The sequence below is a fragment of the Canis lupus genome, chromosome 4, assembly GCF_048164855.1.
Source record: "Canis lupus baileyi chromosome 4, mCanLup2.hap1, whole genome shotgun sequence".
Classification (NCBI taxonomy): Eukaryota; Metazoa; Chordata; class Mammalia; order Carnivora; family Canidae; genus Canis; species Canis lupus.
Genome location: NC_132841.1, coordinates 7,636,408 through 7,654,856, shown reverse-complemented (window position 1 = coordinate 7,654,856; position 18,449 = coordinate 7,636,408). Strand labels below are relative to the sequence as shown.

Sequence of the window (18,449 nt, the reverse complement as noted above, 5' to 3'; positions counted from 1 at the left end):
AGAATAATGTACAGTGTCTGACTACAGAGCCCACCTATTATTAATTGGCAATTCTTAGTTTGAAAGAAAAATAAAAGCATTCCCATCTACTTCCAAGGGGAAAGAAGTTCTGTGCCGTGCCCTCCCCGCCTGAATCCTAGGCACCGTGAAGAACCTTGCCAGACTAGTTCGGAAACGACTATTTCTAACTGTCGTCTTTCCAGAAGGGATAGTTCCCCGCGTCGGTGACGGTGTTCCCCCCAGACTGTGTTTCCGGGCCCCTTCACCCTCCCGTACATCCACAAGAAGCCAGGTTTCTGCTTTACCCGGTGACAGCCTTCATGTGGGGAAAGTCCCAGAACTTGTGTAAATGCCGTTCTCTTAATCAAGGATACAGCAGAACTCCATCACACGGCAGTGACTGTAAACATTTTAATCCCAAAAACAAAGGGGTGTGCGAGTGTTGTGTGGCACGGTAAGGACGGCCTGGCTCGGAAAACAAGGGGACATTCTGTGCGTGGACAGGACCACCGGGCTCGTGGAACCCGCCTGACGGCGGTTGAGCGTCAGTGAGTCCGATGGCCTTCCAGGCTCCCGGGGGACTAGATTTCTGTACTTGGGTCGCCAGCATCGCTGGGTGTCCACAGGATACTTTAGACGTGACTGCATGCACTACCACGTTTCTTGGAGTAAAGCTGCCACTGGTTTATACTTCACACCTGCATAAATGCTACAAAGAGCTGAGGCTGCCCTTAGGCGTGGACTGACCCTACTGTGTTTGACCAGTGGATGGTAGGACACGTGCTGCTGTCCGTTTCTGGGACGTGGGTGACAGTGATGTGTAAGATGCCAATTGGTTAACATGCAGTTTTCTTCAGGGCAGGAAAGAGTTACTCAGGCGCTCTACTTACTCTAGTTGTTTTTAAGATATTACATGGCTTTTGTTAGAATTTGCAAATTCTGGAAGTTGTGCGAGCCACGCCGGGGAGCTCCGGGGGCAGCTTGGAGCGGTGTCGGGGGAAGGAGGTGTGCTGTCAGGTGTCGTATCGTCACGGGAGAGTTGCTTCGAGAAGCTGAGGTGCAGGCACTGGTTTCCACAGCAGCTCTCGAGTCTCCCCAGCCGGGGCTCCTGGCCGGCCCCTGCCCCGGCCCCTACAGCTCATCGGACGCGCTCTGCTGCGAGGCCGTGTCGTCCAGACCCATGTCCTCCTGGCTGGCCCTCCTGCACAGCAGCCCCCCGTTCTCTGCCGCGGCCTCGGCCAGGCCGTCGCGAAGCTGCCCCAGCTCGGTGGCCTCGGTGGGTTCACACGGCTCCGAGAAGTGCTTCCAGAGAGAAAGGAGAAGCGGGGAGGCTCAGCGAACCCGTGGGGCCGCTGCGGGGCCTGAGCTAACCGGCCCGGGGGGCAGGTGTGGGGGTCCAGGGGCCTCGGCCCGAAGGAAGGAAGCCACGGGTCCACCGTGCTGGCTGGGCTGGGGGCTCTGGACACGGGGGCCCCTCCCCAGGGGATATGGACATGCCGGGCACCGGGGCCCTCGGCTAAGAGGTCACTGTGTGCCTGGGTGTCCTGGGTTCCGGCCAGTGTCGTGTCCCCCCCCCCGCCCCCGCCCAGTGCACTGGCTCCTGGCAGAAGCACGAAGTCCGGCAGGTTTGTGCCCAAACAGGAACACAGAAGCCCTTTTATCCTGGGCGCACAGACTGCCGAGGACCTTATTGTCCTGAGGCAAAGAGAATTTGCCAGCATCCCAGAAGCACACCCACAGACGGTATCTTAGTAGATTGGGGGACGGTAGGAGAAAAGTGTGTTTTGTGCATTTTTCAGAGGAAGTGAAAACACGGAGCGAGGTGTGTTTCCATGTACCTAACTAAACCTAGTTGAAGCTCCCGAAGTCAGCGGGCTGCTTGCATGGGGCCACTAGTGTGGCCTGGGGAGCTGCCCCGTGGGTGCGGCCCCCCTTGTTCACCTCCAGATAGCGAACCCTGAACCGGAGCCAGGCAGGGGCTCTATTTACCTACTCACTTTTTCTCTGACAAAGCTCAAGTGCTCCTCTCACATCAGCTGGCTTGGAGCTCTGGAGGAGTAACAGTTTATGTGGGGCAAGTCCTTCAACCTCTCTTTTTCTAATGTTTAAATACCTAAGAGCAGGAGGGCACCTGGGCAGCGAATCTGGCACTAGGACCCGGTGAGGGTCTAACTCCCCTGCTGACATGTGTCCTGTCCTCCCCCCCAGGCCAGAGTGATGGGAAAAGGGATGAAGTAGGACCTGCTCCTGCTCTGTGGATGCGTGGAGAACATTCCTGCTCACATCCCCAGCCCAGGGCTGAGGGGACAGTGTTCTGCGGCACCACCCACCCCGGCGTTACTAGTTCCAGGACTTGTCCTGTGTATCTTATCTGCCTCTGAGCATGGCCAGAACACCCGCTGTCTAGCACTTCCTGCCGCCTGTCACCCTGGGAACCCTGTGGACAGGGCCGTGGGAGTCCACCGACAGACACCCACCTGCCCGGCCCGCCGACCCAGCCGCTTACCCGTGTGGCCTGGCTGGTGGCCCTGGCCGAGGGGCCCATGACGATGTTGACGCTGCTGGATGACTGGGTGTCGCTGGTGTTGCCCCCCTCCGCGGCAGACAGTCCAGAAATGACCAGAGCACTCGAGAAGCTCCTCTTGCCGAAGAGGAAGCTCAGGGTGGAGCTAGTGGACGAGCCCAGGCTGGACCTGATCAGCGCCTCGGCCCGTTCGCGGACGCTCAGGTGGCCTGTGGTGGTGACGGGTGGGGGCTGCGAGTGCAGGGACGCGGCCGAGGTGTGGAGGGAGAGCCGGCTGCCCGAGAGCCGCTGGGCCAACTCATGGACCGACGTGGACGTCTGCAGGAAGGCCTGGTGGCTTTCCAGGTTCGGGCCGGACGAGCTCAGCACGGCTGGCCTTTGACTTAATGCCCCATGTGCCTGGACAGACTGACTCCTGCCTTTCCTCCTGCCTTTAGAAGAAAGCACAACAGGTTGCCATGGCAGAGGTGCCTACCAACGTCGGGCCGTGCGGCGGGGCGGGCAGCCTGGGCCCTAGGAGCCCAGGTTGATCCACCGTTGTCAAGGCCGAGATGGCCCCAGTGGGGGCCCCAAGGACTGAAGGGCTTGACCCCAGGGCATCCCAAGGCAAGTGGGACATGCTGTCACAGGGAGGGGTGGCCAGGGCAGTTGATGCAAGTCCTGCTTCCCTGGGAGCCCCAGACCTAGGCGACCCAGAATGTACCAGCAGCAGAACCTGGTTGCTGCCACAGGACCTTGGTTCCTGTGCTCCTCTGATCAGCAGGCTTTTATCATTTTAATTGCCTTAAAAAGGTGTATGTGTAGGGGGGGGCCATATGCTGGTTGAGTCTTTGCTTTCCACAAAAGTTTTCCCTTAAAATCAAGATCTTAAGAAGCCCTCACAGGCCCCCATGGACGCAACTGGCCAGGCCCAGGCCTGCCCTGACATGCGGCCCAGCACAGGCCCCCTCCTGGCCCAGCCCTTGCCCAGGCTTGCAAGACAAGCCGCTCTTGACAGAAGGGTTTGGGCTGCCCCAAGGACTTGGTCCTGCCCACACCCCGGGAGAGGAGCCTACTCTTGTGGCTTTAGAGGAGCACGAGGAGGATCGTGTGTGCTGCTGCAACACTCCAGCTCTTAAGCGTCGGTAATCACTGGGCTCTAGTTGTAAACTATAACTTTGAAGGGAGCGACCAGCGACGGACGTCACAGTTCTACCAGCTGCCTTAGCGACATGTCTCCCGAAGCTGCTACAATTAGGCATTCACTCAATAAAAGCAGAGGGGGTGAAGGGGTGGGCGCCCTGAGGACGGTCCCGTGCATTTTCTCATGTTCCACCTCAACCCAAATTATTAATTGTGCATCTGGTGATTCTAAAATACTTACGTGTGTCTATGGAGGCCCCAAGAGGTGACATGAGAGAGGACTCCTTAGGGAACGTGTTAATATGGGGATCCCAGGGGTCCCCTGCAGCCCCGTGTGGACCTTAGTGCGGAGCGGGGTGCCCCTCACCACGGGTGTGCCCCACCTGGCCTCTCCTGCCTCCCGCCCGCCTGCTGGGTCACCCGGGCGCCCCCCTCGGGGCTGGCATGAGTGTGGGCAGCGCCCTCCCCCGGAGCTGGGGCCCTTCTGGCCGACGGCTGCTGAAAAGCTGAGGGAGTTACGCCAACAGAGGAAAAAACGGAAAAGGGACCCTGACGAGTCCGAATCGGCGGAGACCGCCCATTTGTTAGTTTATTTGGAGTTGACAAGGCCGAACATCTGTTTGTGATTTATACTGCTGTGCTGACTGCTGCCCAGAAATACTCCCCATTCATCCGCAAGTCGGTGATTTTGATGCTGGATCGAGGACCACCCGCACTTGGTGGGGGACTTCTCAGCTAATTCCAGAAACCAGGGCACGCGTCAGAGGGGAAGGGGCTACATTCGGCGCAAGACAGAAGTCCTCCCCCCATGGCCCTGCTTCAGGCCTTCTCGGAGCTATTTGCTGTGATTGTTGCTCCTGATTTTTTTCTAAATGAATTTTGCAAGCAGAGCAAGTCGGCAAACCATGCAAATGCATTTGTGCCACTCAGGATTGTTATTTTGTAATTTAACTTAACTTTACCAATTGCTTCATTATCAAATTATGTGTGTTTCCCGGGAAAACCTCCTCAGATCCGAGATTCTGAAATCCTGTATAAATGACCCTTCTGGGTTCATTACGTTGGTACCTTTCCCTCACCGTGGCTGGTTCTCTGAGAGGCCGTGGTGCACCCTGGCCCACTGGAGGGTACAGTCTTCCTCTCTAGTCTGGGATGCACATTAGCCACGAATTCCTACCTGCCTTCCGTAAGTAGGTCACCAGTCTCCCCCACGGGGACCAGGCCCCTTCCGGCTGGGACTCTACTCTGCAGCAAGGTGAGAGGACTGCCGGCCGTCGGGCCGTAGTTGAGGCCGCACAGTGTGGTGGGGTGGGCACCCACAGTGTGGTGGGGACTCACGTGCAACACCGACCTCACATGGAGACCCAGAGCTTCCGAAGTCCCCGAGTACGAATAAAGTTAGCCCTGGACAGTTCAGTGTGGGGACAGGACTCCTTTACCTTGGCCAGCACCATCTGGGGAGCTTAGAAAATGCTTTGCCAGGGAGGTTGATACCGTGGGGATGCCCCCGCAGGCTGCCCCTGGGCCCTTACCGTGCTGGGAGCTGGGACAGGGGTCCCCCTGCTGTTCTAGGCCATGACCAGAGATCTGGGTGCAGGAGTAGCCTCCCCTTGACTGGCGAACGGCCTGTAACTTCCCCGAGCTGGCGGGGCAGGCTCCTGGCTTCCCGTCCAGGCCCACAGGCCTCCTCTCGTGTGGGCACGGAGGTGACTCAGCTGGGCGGAAGCCGAGGAAGCCAGCGGAGCCACAGTACCACGGGACGGCCCTTCGGGAATCGGGAAAGCTGGCCCGCTGGGAACGGCGGGTGGTGGCTTCCCACCCCTGGCTGCATCTCGTGCCAAAGATCTCAGCAGCAGGTGAGGGCTGCTCCGGGCAGGGCCGGCCAGCCGGGGTGTGGGGGCTGCCCCTCCCCACGAGGGGCTCCTTCTCAGGGCCTGCTGTCCCTGGGACCCCCTGAGCCTTATGGAATGGAAAACCTTGTGCCCGGAGCCCTCTCCAAGCTAGAACCCCACCCCCCACCCCGAGTGCCCATGCCATCCACACATCCACACCAGCCGAGGAGGAGGTGGGTGGAAGGGGACAGTCCCTGGAGGGCCAGCTGGTGTGGCTGTCCCCTCACACCGTGTGCACTTGCGGGTACTTGCTGCCTACCAGGTGCCAAGGGGCCACAGTGTAGGAGCCTCAGGAAGCGCTCATCTTCCTGGGCTTGGGTCCTCTGAGTCCTGGGCTCCAACATGCTGCTTATAAGTTGGAGGGTGTCTCTAGCTGCTGAGGGACAGGGAGGTTAGACGAGAAGGTTCTGTCCTTGTCCCACCCACAGGGAGTGAGCAGGGGCAAGGAACCTCAGCCGAAGATGCCCAGTGTCCCTGTGTGGTTTAACCACGGTGGTGGTAAGAAGGAGGTAACATTTAACTTTTCTAGGGGGCAGGAGGGGGAGGCGTCTGCGTCCTGAGTGAGGGAGAGACAAGTTGTGTGTCGGCCGCCCCCGTGGACCGATACAGGTTTCCTGGGAGGTGGGAAGCCGCTACCCACCCCAAGAAGCAGTCGAACTGTCTTAAGTTAAAACGGCACCACTGTGGCTGCTCGCTGGAAAGAGATTTATGATCCTGGGCGGTTGTCAGGGCCGTGGGGATGGCCAGCGAGAGCGGGGGAGCAGGAAGGAGGTTCTCCGGTGTTCGAAGTGGGGAGGGGGTGGCAGGCCTCGGTGCAGCTCCCCTCTGCCCCCCGCCCTCCATCCCTCTGCCGGGAGGGCGCTGACCTCTTTCTGCAGGTGCGTCAGCCTGTGGAGCCCAGGGGAGACCCGGCGGGCAGTGGGGACAAGCCCGGCTTGGCTGCTTCGGGGAGCCCTGGGTGTGGGCCAGAGGGACAGTTGTAAGAGGAGCCCTTGCCAGGGTCCCGAGGCCATCATGACGGGACTGCACATGGGGTGAGGGTGGCAGGTTCCGGGCCCGTCTTGCCTGGGTCTGAATCCCAGCTGGGTGACTCTGGCCAGTGACCTAGCTTCATGCCCGTCTCCTCAGCTGCAAGGGGAGGACAGGAAAGGCCTCCGCCTTGGGTCACGGGGAGGACCAGTGAACCTGCACTTTGGAAAGCTCGCAGGACCGCGCTGGGCACCTGGCGAGGGCCGGGGGACCGTTACTGATTATCACGCTTGTCACCGCAGCAGGGGAGCCCCCGATGCGACCTGGGTGGGCGGGCAGACAGCAGAAGGGGACGGCAGCAAGGCAGGTGGCTTCGAAGCCACTGGGGCGTGGCGGCCGGCTCTTCAAGCCCCTGAACGGGAGGACTGCTGCTTCAGAGCCCGGGGCAGCCTCGGCCTGCGGGCGGGGGCTGGCGGAGCCCAGGCCCCTGGAGGGGGGCCCAGGCCTGCCTCGGCACCGTGTAGAGCGCGGAAGGCCAGGCGGACCTTGGTAGGAGCAGTTTTAAGGAGCAATAATGAAAACTTAACAGCTGGTTGGGGCTCTGGAAGATCCTGCTCCAACATCTGCCACAAAAGTCTGCATTTGCTGCCAGCTGCAGGCCTCTGGCTGTAAACGGGAAGAACATTCACTCCCCATGGTGTCCGGGTTCCGGGGGAGGGAGGAACACTGGCGTCTGCCAGGCCAACCAGCGTTGGCACCTTTTTACTCACGAAAGGAGGAGGCGGCTCCCGGAGCCCCAGCCTCATCCAGCACACCCACCTCCAGCTCTTTAAGAGCTCGGCCTCCTCCAGCCAGATCCCCCCGACTCCAGGCTGCCCTGGTGCGACAAGTCACCTGGACAGATGTGCCAGGCACGCAGCCATTTCTCCATTTGGAAGCTACCTTGCATTTTCCCATCCGGAAAAGCACTCCAGGGATTTTGAACCTACCATTCCTCATGCAGGAAAAACAAGTGCTCACGAAGCAGTAAGAAACTCCCAGCCTGAGAGTGATCAGCCTCTCTGCCTAGCTACCCGTCTCCCTCTCTCTCCCTGCCTATCTGCTTTCCTTCCTTCCTCGCTTGCATCTCTCCATCTCAACTACCTGGCCATCCACCGACCATCTGTGTCTCTATCTCCTTATGTATATATATTATTCTATCATCTATCATCTATCTACCACCTGTCTATCGTCTTGCCTGTGGTTTATATAAACCTTGTTTCAGTTACACCCTCCACCTGGTGTGGGGCATTTCTAGGAGGCAGGGATTGTTCCTTGCTTGCTCACTCGGTGCAGAGCTGGCCCGTAGGACATGCATGAAGAGGTGCTTCATGAAGGCTTCTGGACGGTGAGGAAGCACTCAAGCCAAAAGGTAGAATCACTCACAGGCTGCGAAGGGCAAAGCCAAGCACTGAGGCTGGTAGGAACCAGGACAGAGCATCCACCTCTCCTGCCTCCAGTCACCTGGCATGTCCTCTGTGAGGCCTCCATGTCACCTTTCCTCACTCAGTCACCCTCGGCAGAGTGGGTTCCAGAACCTCATCCATCTGAATGAGCCTAACTCATTGGTGGCCGTTAGTTTAAAAGTGATTCTAAAGTTTAAATCCATCCCAGATGTGGACCAATGCAGCTCCTCCATCCCATCTGCTGGCATCCCTTATCCCCTCTTGTCCTCTGAAATGTCAGGTGAACACGGGGGAGATGGGAACCAGAGAGAAGCAGGAATGGGGGAACAGGAAGCCTGTCTGCGCACCCCACAGATTCAGAGAGGGACGTGGCTCCACTCTCAGAAGGATGCACATGCCAGCCTGGATCAGGAGCTACAACACTGCCAGACACAGAAGGCACATGATCCAATGGCCACCGAAGGTGTGAGAGGTGGGATGGGAGGAGGTGGCCAGTGGATGGACGGACGGAGAGATGGCTGGCCAAGGTAATAGACAAGAAATGGATAAAGGATAAAAGCTGAGTCTAACAGAGATTTTTTTATAAGTAGAACCTACAAGAGTCAGTAAATCTGGGGCATCCTTTGGCCCGATCTTGATTTTATTTCTTTCTTCGAGAAGGAGCTCTTGGAAGTTAGAATGACAGCATAACCCGCGGCCTCAGTCACTGGAACCAAAGGAGCCCCGATCAGTAACTGTGAGGCCCTGCTGTACCCACCTGTCCTCTGTGTCCCTTCATGGGGCGACCAGTGGTGGGTCCCATCTTTTCTGGGCTGTTCTGTACTGCTCTCCTGGCTCTCGCCACTTGGAGCCTGGCCGCCGCCTGCAGACGGAGCAGACCTTCTATCCACATCTTCAATGTGGCCAGCCCCATGCTGGCCAGAATCACAGCCTTTCCGCACCCTGTGAGGAGAGAGGAATCTCCAGGACTCCCACCAGACGTTTCTACCCCTTCAGCGGCCCCCATGCCCATGTGGATCAGGGTGGAAGACCGCATTCTGCGGGTGAGCAGCACAGCTGGGATGCTGGGGGTGGGGGGAGAAGGGGGTTCTGCTCCCCAAACTCCAGTATCTAGAGCCCTGACCTTCTGAAAGAACCCTGGGCTCTGAGGTCTGAGATACAGAGTTCTGCCGTTCTGTGGCCAAACCTCCTTGAATTCATTCCAGCTAAGCAGGGACATTTTTACAAGCAGGTCAAGGGGCTTATTGGATGAGAGCCATGTGCTGGGGAGCTCAGGCCTGGTCTCCGGGCCAGATGTGCAGCAGTTACTCCCGCAGACCCATGACCTCTGCCGCTCTGCAAGGAGGCGAGCCAGACCTCAGCCTGGGCAAGTGTGAGGGGCACAGATCCTCCTCTGTGTGAGGTTTCCTCGGACTCATCATCATCTGAAACTGCTTGTGGAAACAAATGACCTGTTAGGCCACTTGGGAATAGCAGTTTTAATCATACAAGGAAACGGCGGTCAACAGTGAAACTCTAGCCAGAGTGGGGAGCTCTCCACGCCTCACCGCACCACCCCTGGCCGCATCTGGATGAAGGCCTGGGTGAGGAAGACCTACCTTAACCACTTGGTTCGGAACCACGTCCTGATGCTGTCCAGAGTGACGGGGCCACTCCAGACACTCTGCAGCTGCCTGTGGGTCCCTAGATAGGATGTGGTTAGTGGAGACACGTACATGGGGTACCCCAGAGGCTGGTCACAGGAGGAATTAATCAAGTTTCGGAGGACCTGTTTGTTGTTCTGGATGCTTCCACGCTCTGGGTTGCGGTTGCGAAGGAAGATGAGCTCCTGCTGCTGCCCTGCCCAGAGGCCACGGACACATTCTTTGTTAACCTGTAGGTCGGGGAAGGGGCGAGGAGAAGAGCAAATGATGGTGCATGTTTTCAGTTTGATGCTTTTTTAGCCTATAGACCATGAGCAGGGCTGTGCATCTGATCATCTCCGACTACACCCCTCTGGCCTAACGCCATCTTCATGGGCAGGCCGGAGGAGCAGTCCTATGAGGTGAGGGGGGTGCCACTCCCAGGGGGAAACAGGGCAAATAAGGAAGCTGTCTGGCAGTTTGAAGTGATACAAAGAGAAGAAATACTGGTAAGAAAGACCCCAGGTCCAAGAAGAGATTATCAAAGTTCTGGAACTTTGGAGAACAAGAAAGTGTTTACAAATAAGCTGGGTCCTGAGCCTCATCTACATGTGTGTCTACCGGGACTTCTTGCCAGAGCCCTCGCCTCCACACTGGTTCTCAAGAGCGTGAGTGACCCCAGCCCTGAGGCCCATCTCTGCTCCTCTGAGGCTGTGTCCCAGAAAGAGATGCTGGCGCACGGGTGCGGGTGCCAAGCAGGGGGTAGGGCCACTGTACCTTGATGACCTTGAAGCTCAGAAAGCTCCTGTGGAGCATGATGACCTTGTACTCGTCGGCGCCCTCGTCCACCACATGCCGAAGGGTGAGCAGCTCCTCCTTGTTGGACAGCACGGCGCCCCTCCAGGCCGGGTCACCCTCGTGGCAGATCACTACTTTCTTCTCAAAGGACTGGATGGCCTCATAGAGGACCCCTGGGTCTTCATACTCATCGGGGCAAGTGAACTGGTCCTGGCAGAAAGAAGTCCGTCTGTGGGCTCGGGGAGGGCCAGAGAGCTGACCCGTGGGTGAATGTGTGGATGGCGACTTGGCCAACGACCCGAAGAGTCAAATCCGCTTTCACATGGGCTCTCCTTCCACACTCTGTCCGAATCCAGACCTGGGTAGGGGGCACCTCCTCGTCCCGCTGCCCCGACTGGTGGTACAGGCCCTGGGAAACAGCTTTGTGCCTGGGGTTTGGGCACTTGAGCTGTCATTTTCTCTGGTCAGTTCTCCTTTCCTGTCCTAGCGGGGGATCGCCACCTTCTAGCCAATCTTGAGGGCAGTGGCCACTGGCTGATGTCAAGACTATCTGGATGGCCTCCATGTTTAGTTACCTAAGTAACACACCCACTCACAAATGCCATGCCAAGAAAAGGGACCTGAAAGTTCTTTTTTCCCCCTGTTTCAGATTTATCCTTTAAAAAAAAAAAAAAAAAAAAGGATTTATTTATTTATTTAATTTACCTGGTGAAGTTTCAGGGACATCCTGATGGCCGGAGCCACCACTTTATGCAGAAGGTCCATGTCGGCAAATACCCACTCGTCGCGGGCTGTGATCCTGAAGTCACCTTTGAAGAGGGCGTGGAGGCCATACAGGAAGGAATCCAGGCTGTAAAGCAAAGCCCGAATGACCATTGGGTTACACTGAACAGTGTTTGGAAACCTGTCACTCTGAGCAAGGCCTGTGCCTCCCACCTGTCCAGTCGGGAATGACCTTTGTGCCTCTAATAGATGACCAAGGTGGGGTGCTCCCACACCCGGCCAGGGCCCCTGCACCCACACCCTCCTGACTAGCCGTGGGTGGGATGGCCAGCCTCAGTGCCAGCCTCCATAACCTGGGGGGGTGGGGGGGCCACCCGAGCCACTTGTGCTTGATCTCAGGTGCTGGTCACCGTGGGCCTCCACGTGCAGCGGCCTGTCCCAGGACTCCCAGGGGTGTCCTCCTCAGGGGGTGGCTGACAGGGCCACCTGCCCAACAGCCCAGGGGCTCACGTTGCTCTCCCGCCACAGGGTGGAGAGGAAAAGGATGGAGCCCAGAGAAATCTCAAGTCGGTCGTTTGGATTGTGCGAGCTCATCCCCTGGCCAGCGCCGCCCTGCTGCCAAGAGAGCTGGAAGAGGCGCCGCGGGGGTTACAGTGACTGACTGAAGCGTTTCTCAGGATTATCCCGGTTTCCGAGTTTCTAGGTTTTTCCCACGCTGCTTCCATTTCCTGCACATAATTGAGCATTGCTGGGATGGGGAGCACGAGAGTCTACCCAGGAGAAATCTTCTGCGGTCTGGGCGCTTTACATTTTGGATGAACCTGGGTTGGAAGGCAACGGCTCCTGTACGATGGGAACAGGAGGAGTTGTTCTTCCTTCCTTCGTTATTTCCACTAATACGCTCAGTCACAGCCCCTTCTAGCAACCCTGGCCTCTCACATCCCTGAGAGGTAGTTATGAGGTGAGCACAAGCAACAGCAGCCCTGATAGTGCTGAACCGGGACAGAATGAGCAGGAAAATTGTGCGAGAAGGAGAATCTCTGAGGATGGCTGCTCATAAGGATTTAATGAGTTGGCTCACTGAGCAAGCCTTTGATTCAACACAGCACATTAGTCCTGCACGTCAGGGAAATAGTTCCACTGATTGCTATTTTAGCATTTCGTTGCAAAATGTACCACTATCATTAATTTCCTCCTGGAACTCTCTTGAGAGGGATGCCGAGGCTTCGAGTCAGAGCAGACTATGGGAAACGGAAGCAGCCAAGGTCCAGGCAGGTGGGGCTTGGGGTGGGATGGCCTGAGGAGCCCAGAACCTTCCAGAAAGAGTCCCAGGAGGCAGCCTTCCCAGAAAGGCTCCCCCCTCACAGAACAACAGAGACTTCCTGGGGCTGGGAGCTTTGGCGACTACCCGGGAGGCAACGAAGGAGGAGGTGCAAGACCGAAGGCCCGGCTGCGGCAGGGCAAATGCCAAGTGCAGAAGCTTTGCAGTAACGAGTACTACCTGCTATCAGCTGAAAACATCAGAAGTGCCCCTGTCATCAGGTGGGGGCTAGGTGCTGTGAAGGAACAGCAAAGTGGCAGGACATGGGTGGGTTTTATTCTGGAAAGCATTAGGAATGCCAGGCTGCTTGCATACACAGGAAGACAAAATGCTCCTCCAAGACGTAGGGGTGGGGATGGTGGCAAAGGAAGACCAAGGGGCTCGCCCAGGGACCCAGAGCGGCAAGGAGTTGAGGGTGCGGGGCTCTGGTCTGCTCAGCACCGGTGCAGAACAACCACAGACTGCTTACTTATCGGGAGGGCAAATGCAGCTTCCGAGGGAAGGGCCCCAGCAACAGATGCTTCACTTGCCATTTCTCATGTCTCCGAGAAAATGAACTGTCGCACTTAATGCTGTTCCTTTTAAATGATTTGCAATGTAAAAAACAAAGCCTGAACCAGAATTCCACTGGATTGGCAGTATTATCCCTCGTACCTTAAAGGTAAAGGTATCCCGAAAGAAAGGTGTTTCATTATCCTTAAGAGAAGGAAGAGCAGGAAGGCACAGGGATGCGATGAGCAGGGGAGGCCCTGAGCGGCAGAGGGAGCCAGGGCTCTGGGACACCTGGGGCACGTTTCTGACTGGGAGCTTTCTGGTGCTTTGTCTTTTAAGATTTCACTGGGAGATGACAAGCTCCCACCCCCAAGCCAACAGCTGGAGCTGTCGCCTTCATGGGGACTGAACAGCCACCCCCCACCCCTGCCTCCGGTGCCCCACCCCCCACCTGGGATATTAGTGACCTAGATTGCCTCATCCTGTCCTGCCATAGAGTTTGTTGGCCACGCAATCACCCACTCAGGGGCAACTGCAACCAGTTGTGTGGGATTAGGTCAGGGACAGGGCAGAGCAGGTGCCACAGGTGTATAGTAGTGTGTTACAGAAGCAGAACCACACGTAGAGAACCAAAGACCACACACGGGGCAGACCGGGTGGCTCAGTGGTTTAGTGCCACCGTCAGCCCAGGGCCTGATCCTGGAGACCCAGGATCGAGTCCCACGTCGGGCTCCCTGCATAGGCCTGCTTCTCCCTCTGCCTGTGTCTCTGCCTCTCTCTCTCTCTCTCTCTCTCTCTCTGTGTGTGTGTGTCTCTCATGAATAAATAAATAAATAAAATATTTTTAAAAATATTAAAAAAAAAAACAAAGACCACACACGGCGAGATGTGCAGGGGCTGCCGTGGGACAAGATGTGTGCTCATAATTCAATAAAAACAGCACTAGAAAGATATTGCTCCTTAATCTGATGAGTAGCTGGTGCTTGAGTGCATTTTCTTTTTAATGGAAAAGAGTGGGCATGTATTGTTTGGGCTGTCACACCATGCTACTCGACCTGAGAACAAACCTAGCATCCTGCCCCTCCACCCAGCTCCGTTAGAGGGACTGTGTCTGCACTGCTTCTGGCCTGGCCCTGAGCTCCTCTCCTAAGGCTCAATCCACACTCCACGGAGCTAGGATGGGAGCCATGGTCTTGCCTTTCTCACTGAGAAGTGCGTGTGTGTGTTAGAACAGATGTTCCTGCCTTTGCCTCCGAGTGACTCTGTAGCCCGAGCAGACGCCAACAACCATAAAGCTGGGTCTCAAATGATTCTCTGATTGCCCGAATTCCTGCTCTTGTCTTTCTGGTTCTTGCCTTGGCTTCCTGTGAATAATGACATGGCTGCTGGTGACACACATAGATGAGAGCCTGGGGTTGTTGGTACTTAAGTACCGTTGCTCACAGCCCCTCGAAAAGGCTGTTTTCTGGCTCGAGGCCCTGGCTGTCGCCTGCAGAGCCCGTCACTGCTGGCACGCTAGCTTGCGCTCAGCCCGAGGCTGACAACTTTCAACTGGTCCTGCTCATTGCAGCGTACCTCTCCATCACCTTTCACAGCAAGGACCATTTGAGGATGACTGGCTGAAGCAAAGGCTGTCTTCACCGTCTTGTAACCCTGCTTTCTTTATTCACAGAGAAGTCCTCCTGGCTCTGTTCTAGCCCGAGGTTGCTTACACCCCTCTGATTCCTACTTATATCGACATCACTGACTGGCTCAGCCCGGCTCTCACATGTACCGTCTCTCACTGGTTCTCAACTGCTAGCATGTTTGGTCCTGAAGGATACTTGGAGACCTTTTTGTATGTCACAACTGTGCTGGGGCAGGGCGGGAGTGCAGGTGGTGGTGTGCTCTGGCACCAGGTGGAAGAAGGCAGGCAGATCTGCTGCTACAAAGCACAGGCTGGCCCCCAAGACAAAGAACCATGCGGCCCAAATGCTCGCAGTGCCTGTGCTGAGAAGCCCGTTCTTTCTGAGACAAAGCACCAGGGGAGGTTACAGATTTTCAGTTTTGGACAATGGGGTCATTATCTTGAATCCAGGCTTAAGGAATTTTAGGGCTCAGGGGGGAAACAACTTCAATGCTGGGACAGTTCCTGCAGGACTCACAGTGGCTCTCCAGATGACTCCAATGACTGATGGGTTCGTTTTCACTCCCTTCCAAACAGGCCCACGTACTGCGTGTTCACAGACCAGGCCTGCACAGCCTTCTGCTGCAGCGCAGCGCAGTAAATGGAGAGCTTGTAGAACATATGGCAACAATTAGGTGTGATTTGCAGGCTGGGTTTCCCTGCGTTTCCTGATTAGTAACGGAGCTACGCAGGGAGCTGCGCCAGTCTGCTGCGGCCAGTATTCCGGGCTCCGAGAGCAGGTCCACTCCGGGGCACAGCAAGCCTTACGTGCACTGTACTCTGTCTGTGCAATTTAGCACTCCGCCCAGCTAATTCCACTGCGCAGCCACGTTCTCCTGCTGAAGCTCCCCCCACCCCACTACTGAACAAGAATCATCTCGGTGACTGGCACCACCTCGAAGCAACTAGAAGTATGAGAAAAGGAGGTTAAGGGACATCTGGGGGGCTCAGTGTTTGAGCGTCTGCCTTTGGCTCAGGGTGTGATCCCAGGGTCCTGGGATCGAGTCCCACATCAGGTCCCCCCAGGGAGCCTGCTTCTCCCTCTGCCTATGTCTCTGCCTCTCTGTGTGTCTCTCATGAATAAATAAATAAAATCTTTTTTTTAAAGGTTGATTGACTGCTTCCATTTTTCTGATGGTTTGTAGATTACTAAGCGCTTTCCATCCCATGAGCTCATCTCATTCTCGTGGGTGCCTGCACAAGATATACTATTTTAGCCCTTTCCTATGAGAAGAAACAGGCCAAAAAGGGACAAGAAAAAGAGTAAGATGGGTGGGGAACAAAGACTCAGTATCTCATCCCACTGAAGATGCGTCAGAGCAAAGCCACGGCTGCCTTCTGGCTACCCACCTGTCCAGGAAACCCAGACTTGCTTTGAGAATGTGTAATGTAACTGGAGCCGTCTTCTTACGGACAAGCCTAGAGGCTGTGCTGGGATGAACTAACTCTTGAACTCACCCCCACCTCACCCCCCTGAGGTCGGTCACCTGCGATTTCCACAAGTTTAATTTGGTGTATTTACTCCGCACACACCCTGAACTGATAGAGTATTAAGAGTACTTTCATGTACGCTTCATCCAGGAAGCTCTAAAATGGAGCCAACGTTGGCGTTGGTTCTCTGGTAGAGGGCACTCTGAAAGAAAGTAGCAGTGTCCCTCAGGTAGGACCAAGGTGCTTCGCTTGGTTTTAGAGTTCAGGTACCACATAGAGAGGCAGCATATGGCCCAGAAGAGCTGGAGGGATGGGAGCCAGAAACCTAAACCCACACTTCCATTTGGCTCTGATATTTGTTGATATTGGCAAGTCCCTCGTCCTCATTATCATATCTTTCTTTCTGTGTTCCTCCTTAAAATCAAGCTTGTCCAGGGACATGTGGAGGCTGGATGAGGGGCTTGCTACGATCTCTGTATATCAAGGACTGGGTGCATAAGTGTGGTTTGAGGACAATGGACATGGGTCTGTGAGAAGAGGGACAAATACACTCCAGTGTCCAGCATTCCTCTGTCCTCCGGGATCCAGGCCTGAGTCCTGAAAGACACAGAAGATGTCTCTATCTCTTGATCGAGGGCACTCAGAGTGCAAGGTGGAAGCAACTCCCTTCAGAGAGGGCCTGGGCCAGCAGGACAGGCAAGGTGCAGCCCAGAGGGTAGAGCATCCCTGGGCATGGACCACTGTGAGCTTTGGGAACTGTCCACAAAGGAAGCTTAGGGGTGTGAGGAGGGAAATGTGGGTGCTATGGAATAGCACAGCCACCTCAGGGATGCGGGGCCATTGAGGAATTCCTATGGAGCAGAAGGGGTTAATGGTGGCACAGAGTGGTGGTCAGGAGTGGGACTCTGGACACTGGTCAGGCCTCCGCTGTGGTGAAACACTTATGCCAGTCACTTCTCTGTGCCCTCGTTTTTCCAGCTGTTAAAATGGGGCCAGTGACAGTATCCACTTCATCCTTTCTCAAGCCTCCACGGAAGATAAAATGTGTGAACTCAAGTCAAGCTCTGAGCACTGTCCCCAGTATGTATGCAGGGGGCACATCGTAGGTGTTCGCTGCCACCTTTAGTTGCATTTTAGCGTAAACTTCAGATATAAGCCAAAGGATGCTTATGCTACAGAATCCCACCTAATAACTGGAAAGCAAGTGTTGTTATTTCAAATAAATCCCAAATAAATTATGAAATACTAATTCCCAAGTGAGAAATCATTAAAAGGCAAGCCCTGATGAAAAGCTTTTTAAAAATACATTTGACTTCATGATGTTCTAACACTCAACACTTCTGTGCTCCTGAGCCTCCATATCGATGAGTCATCTCCCATTACTCAGTGAACATGCTTTGGGAGGCCGACCTCGGGACCCAAGGAATCAGGCACATGGTGGCCCTTCAAAATCAAAAGTAGGTTTCCCGACCCAGTTCCTGGAGATCCTCAGTTGGTGGTTTGTGAGGGCGCCTAGAGTTTATATTCTGATCAAGCTGCCCAGGTAATCCTGAGATTTGGGGATCAGGGGACCAGAGAATCTGAGTGTCTCCTAAAGACGTCCAGCTGTGTCAGAAAAGCTGTGGAGTGGAACCCATCCACCAGGCCAAGGTAGAAGAAGAACTTCCTGTGCAGTCTTACAATTTAAGGTCCCAGAAATGCTTGCTCCTTTTTCTAGGTTATAAATTCATTCCTATGCTTTAAACTTATAGATTTTTTTACATGCTCTGAGACTTTTATTTGAGCTGGATAACCTGATTTTAATCAGGATCTTGCATCATGTTTACTTTGTCTATTTCTCGCCTAGATTCTGGCTTCCAAGTTTCCAACAGGAGAAAGTGGACCTCAATCTTGTCAACAAGATGATCCTGTATGACATCTGGCCCTAGTTTGGGCATCATCTCCAAAGGAAGCTTGGGAGAAGAAACAGAGATCATGTCCTGGTTTTCTGAGGAACGCTGTTTTCCTCTATCCACTGTGGGTGAGAGAGATGTGCAAATGGCAGATGTGACCTCAAATCACAAGAGTGACCTACCATAAGGTCACATATCAGAGCTCTCAGTCTCCTGCACAGGGCTTGGCACAGCACACTATGGCTGGCTTGTTTGCCAACCATTTTTCAAGACTATGTTGATCTTGGGGTTCTCTATTCTCTTGGAACCCTAGTCTACGCCGAGAGATAGTAAAATTTCATTTTCATTTGCTTCTTCAAGCAAACATGGTGCTGCTGTAAAATGCAACCATCTTCTCACCTTTATCTCTATAAATGGAGCATCAGCCAGGATCCACTCACCACCTTCCATGGAAGACAGCAATCAAGCTATCTTTTAGCTTGGGATCAGTGAAACTATTTTGACTTCCTGCTAAAGTATATCTTTATGGATGTGTGCCTTTCTTCAGCAGGA

The 18,449-nt window shown here is 55.2% G+C and overlaps 1 protein-coding gene across 2 annotated transcripts in view; it reads right to left on the bottom strand.

The window, feature by feature from the left end:
- Positions 1-397: 397 nt before the first annotated feature.
- The window catches only part of PCNX2 (pecanex 2), a 288,039-nt gene continuing 269,987 nt past the window's right edge, over positions 398-18,449 (bottom strand). For both annotated transcript variants that reach the window (XM_072823047.1, XM_072823048.1), the window contains 6 exons: positions 11,078-11,222; positions 10,352-10,582; positions 9,551-9,825; positions 8,710-8,894; positions 2,507-2,955; positions 398-1,302 (listed from right to left, as the gene is read on the bottom strand). In XM_072823047.1, the coding sequence (XP_072679148.1) occupies positions 1,132-1,302; positions 2,507-2,955; positions 8,710-8,894; positions 9,551-9,825; positions 10,352-10,582; positions 11,078-11,222 (1,456 nt within the window). In that variant the 3' untranslated portion in view covers positions 398-1,131. The remainder of the gene's footprint in view (positions 1,303-2,506; positions 2,956-8,709; positions 8,895-9,550; positions 9,826-10,351; positions 10,583-11,077; positions 11,223-18,449) is intronic.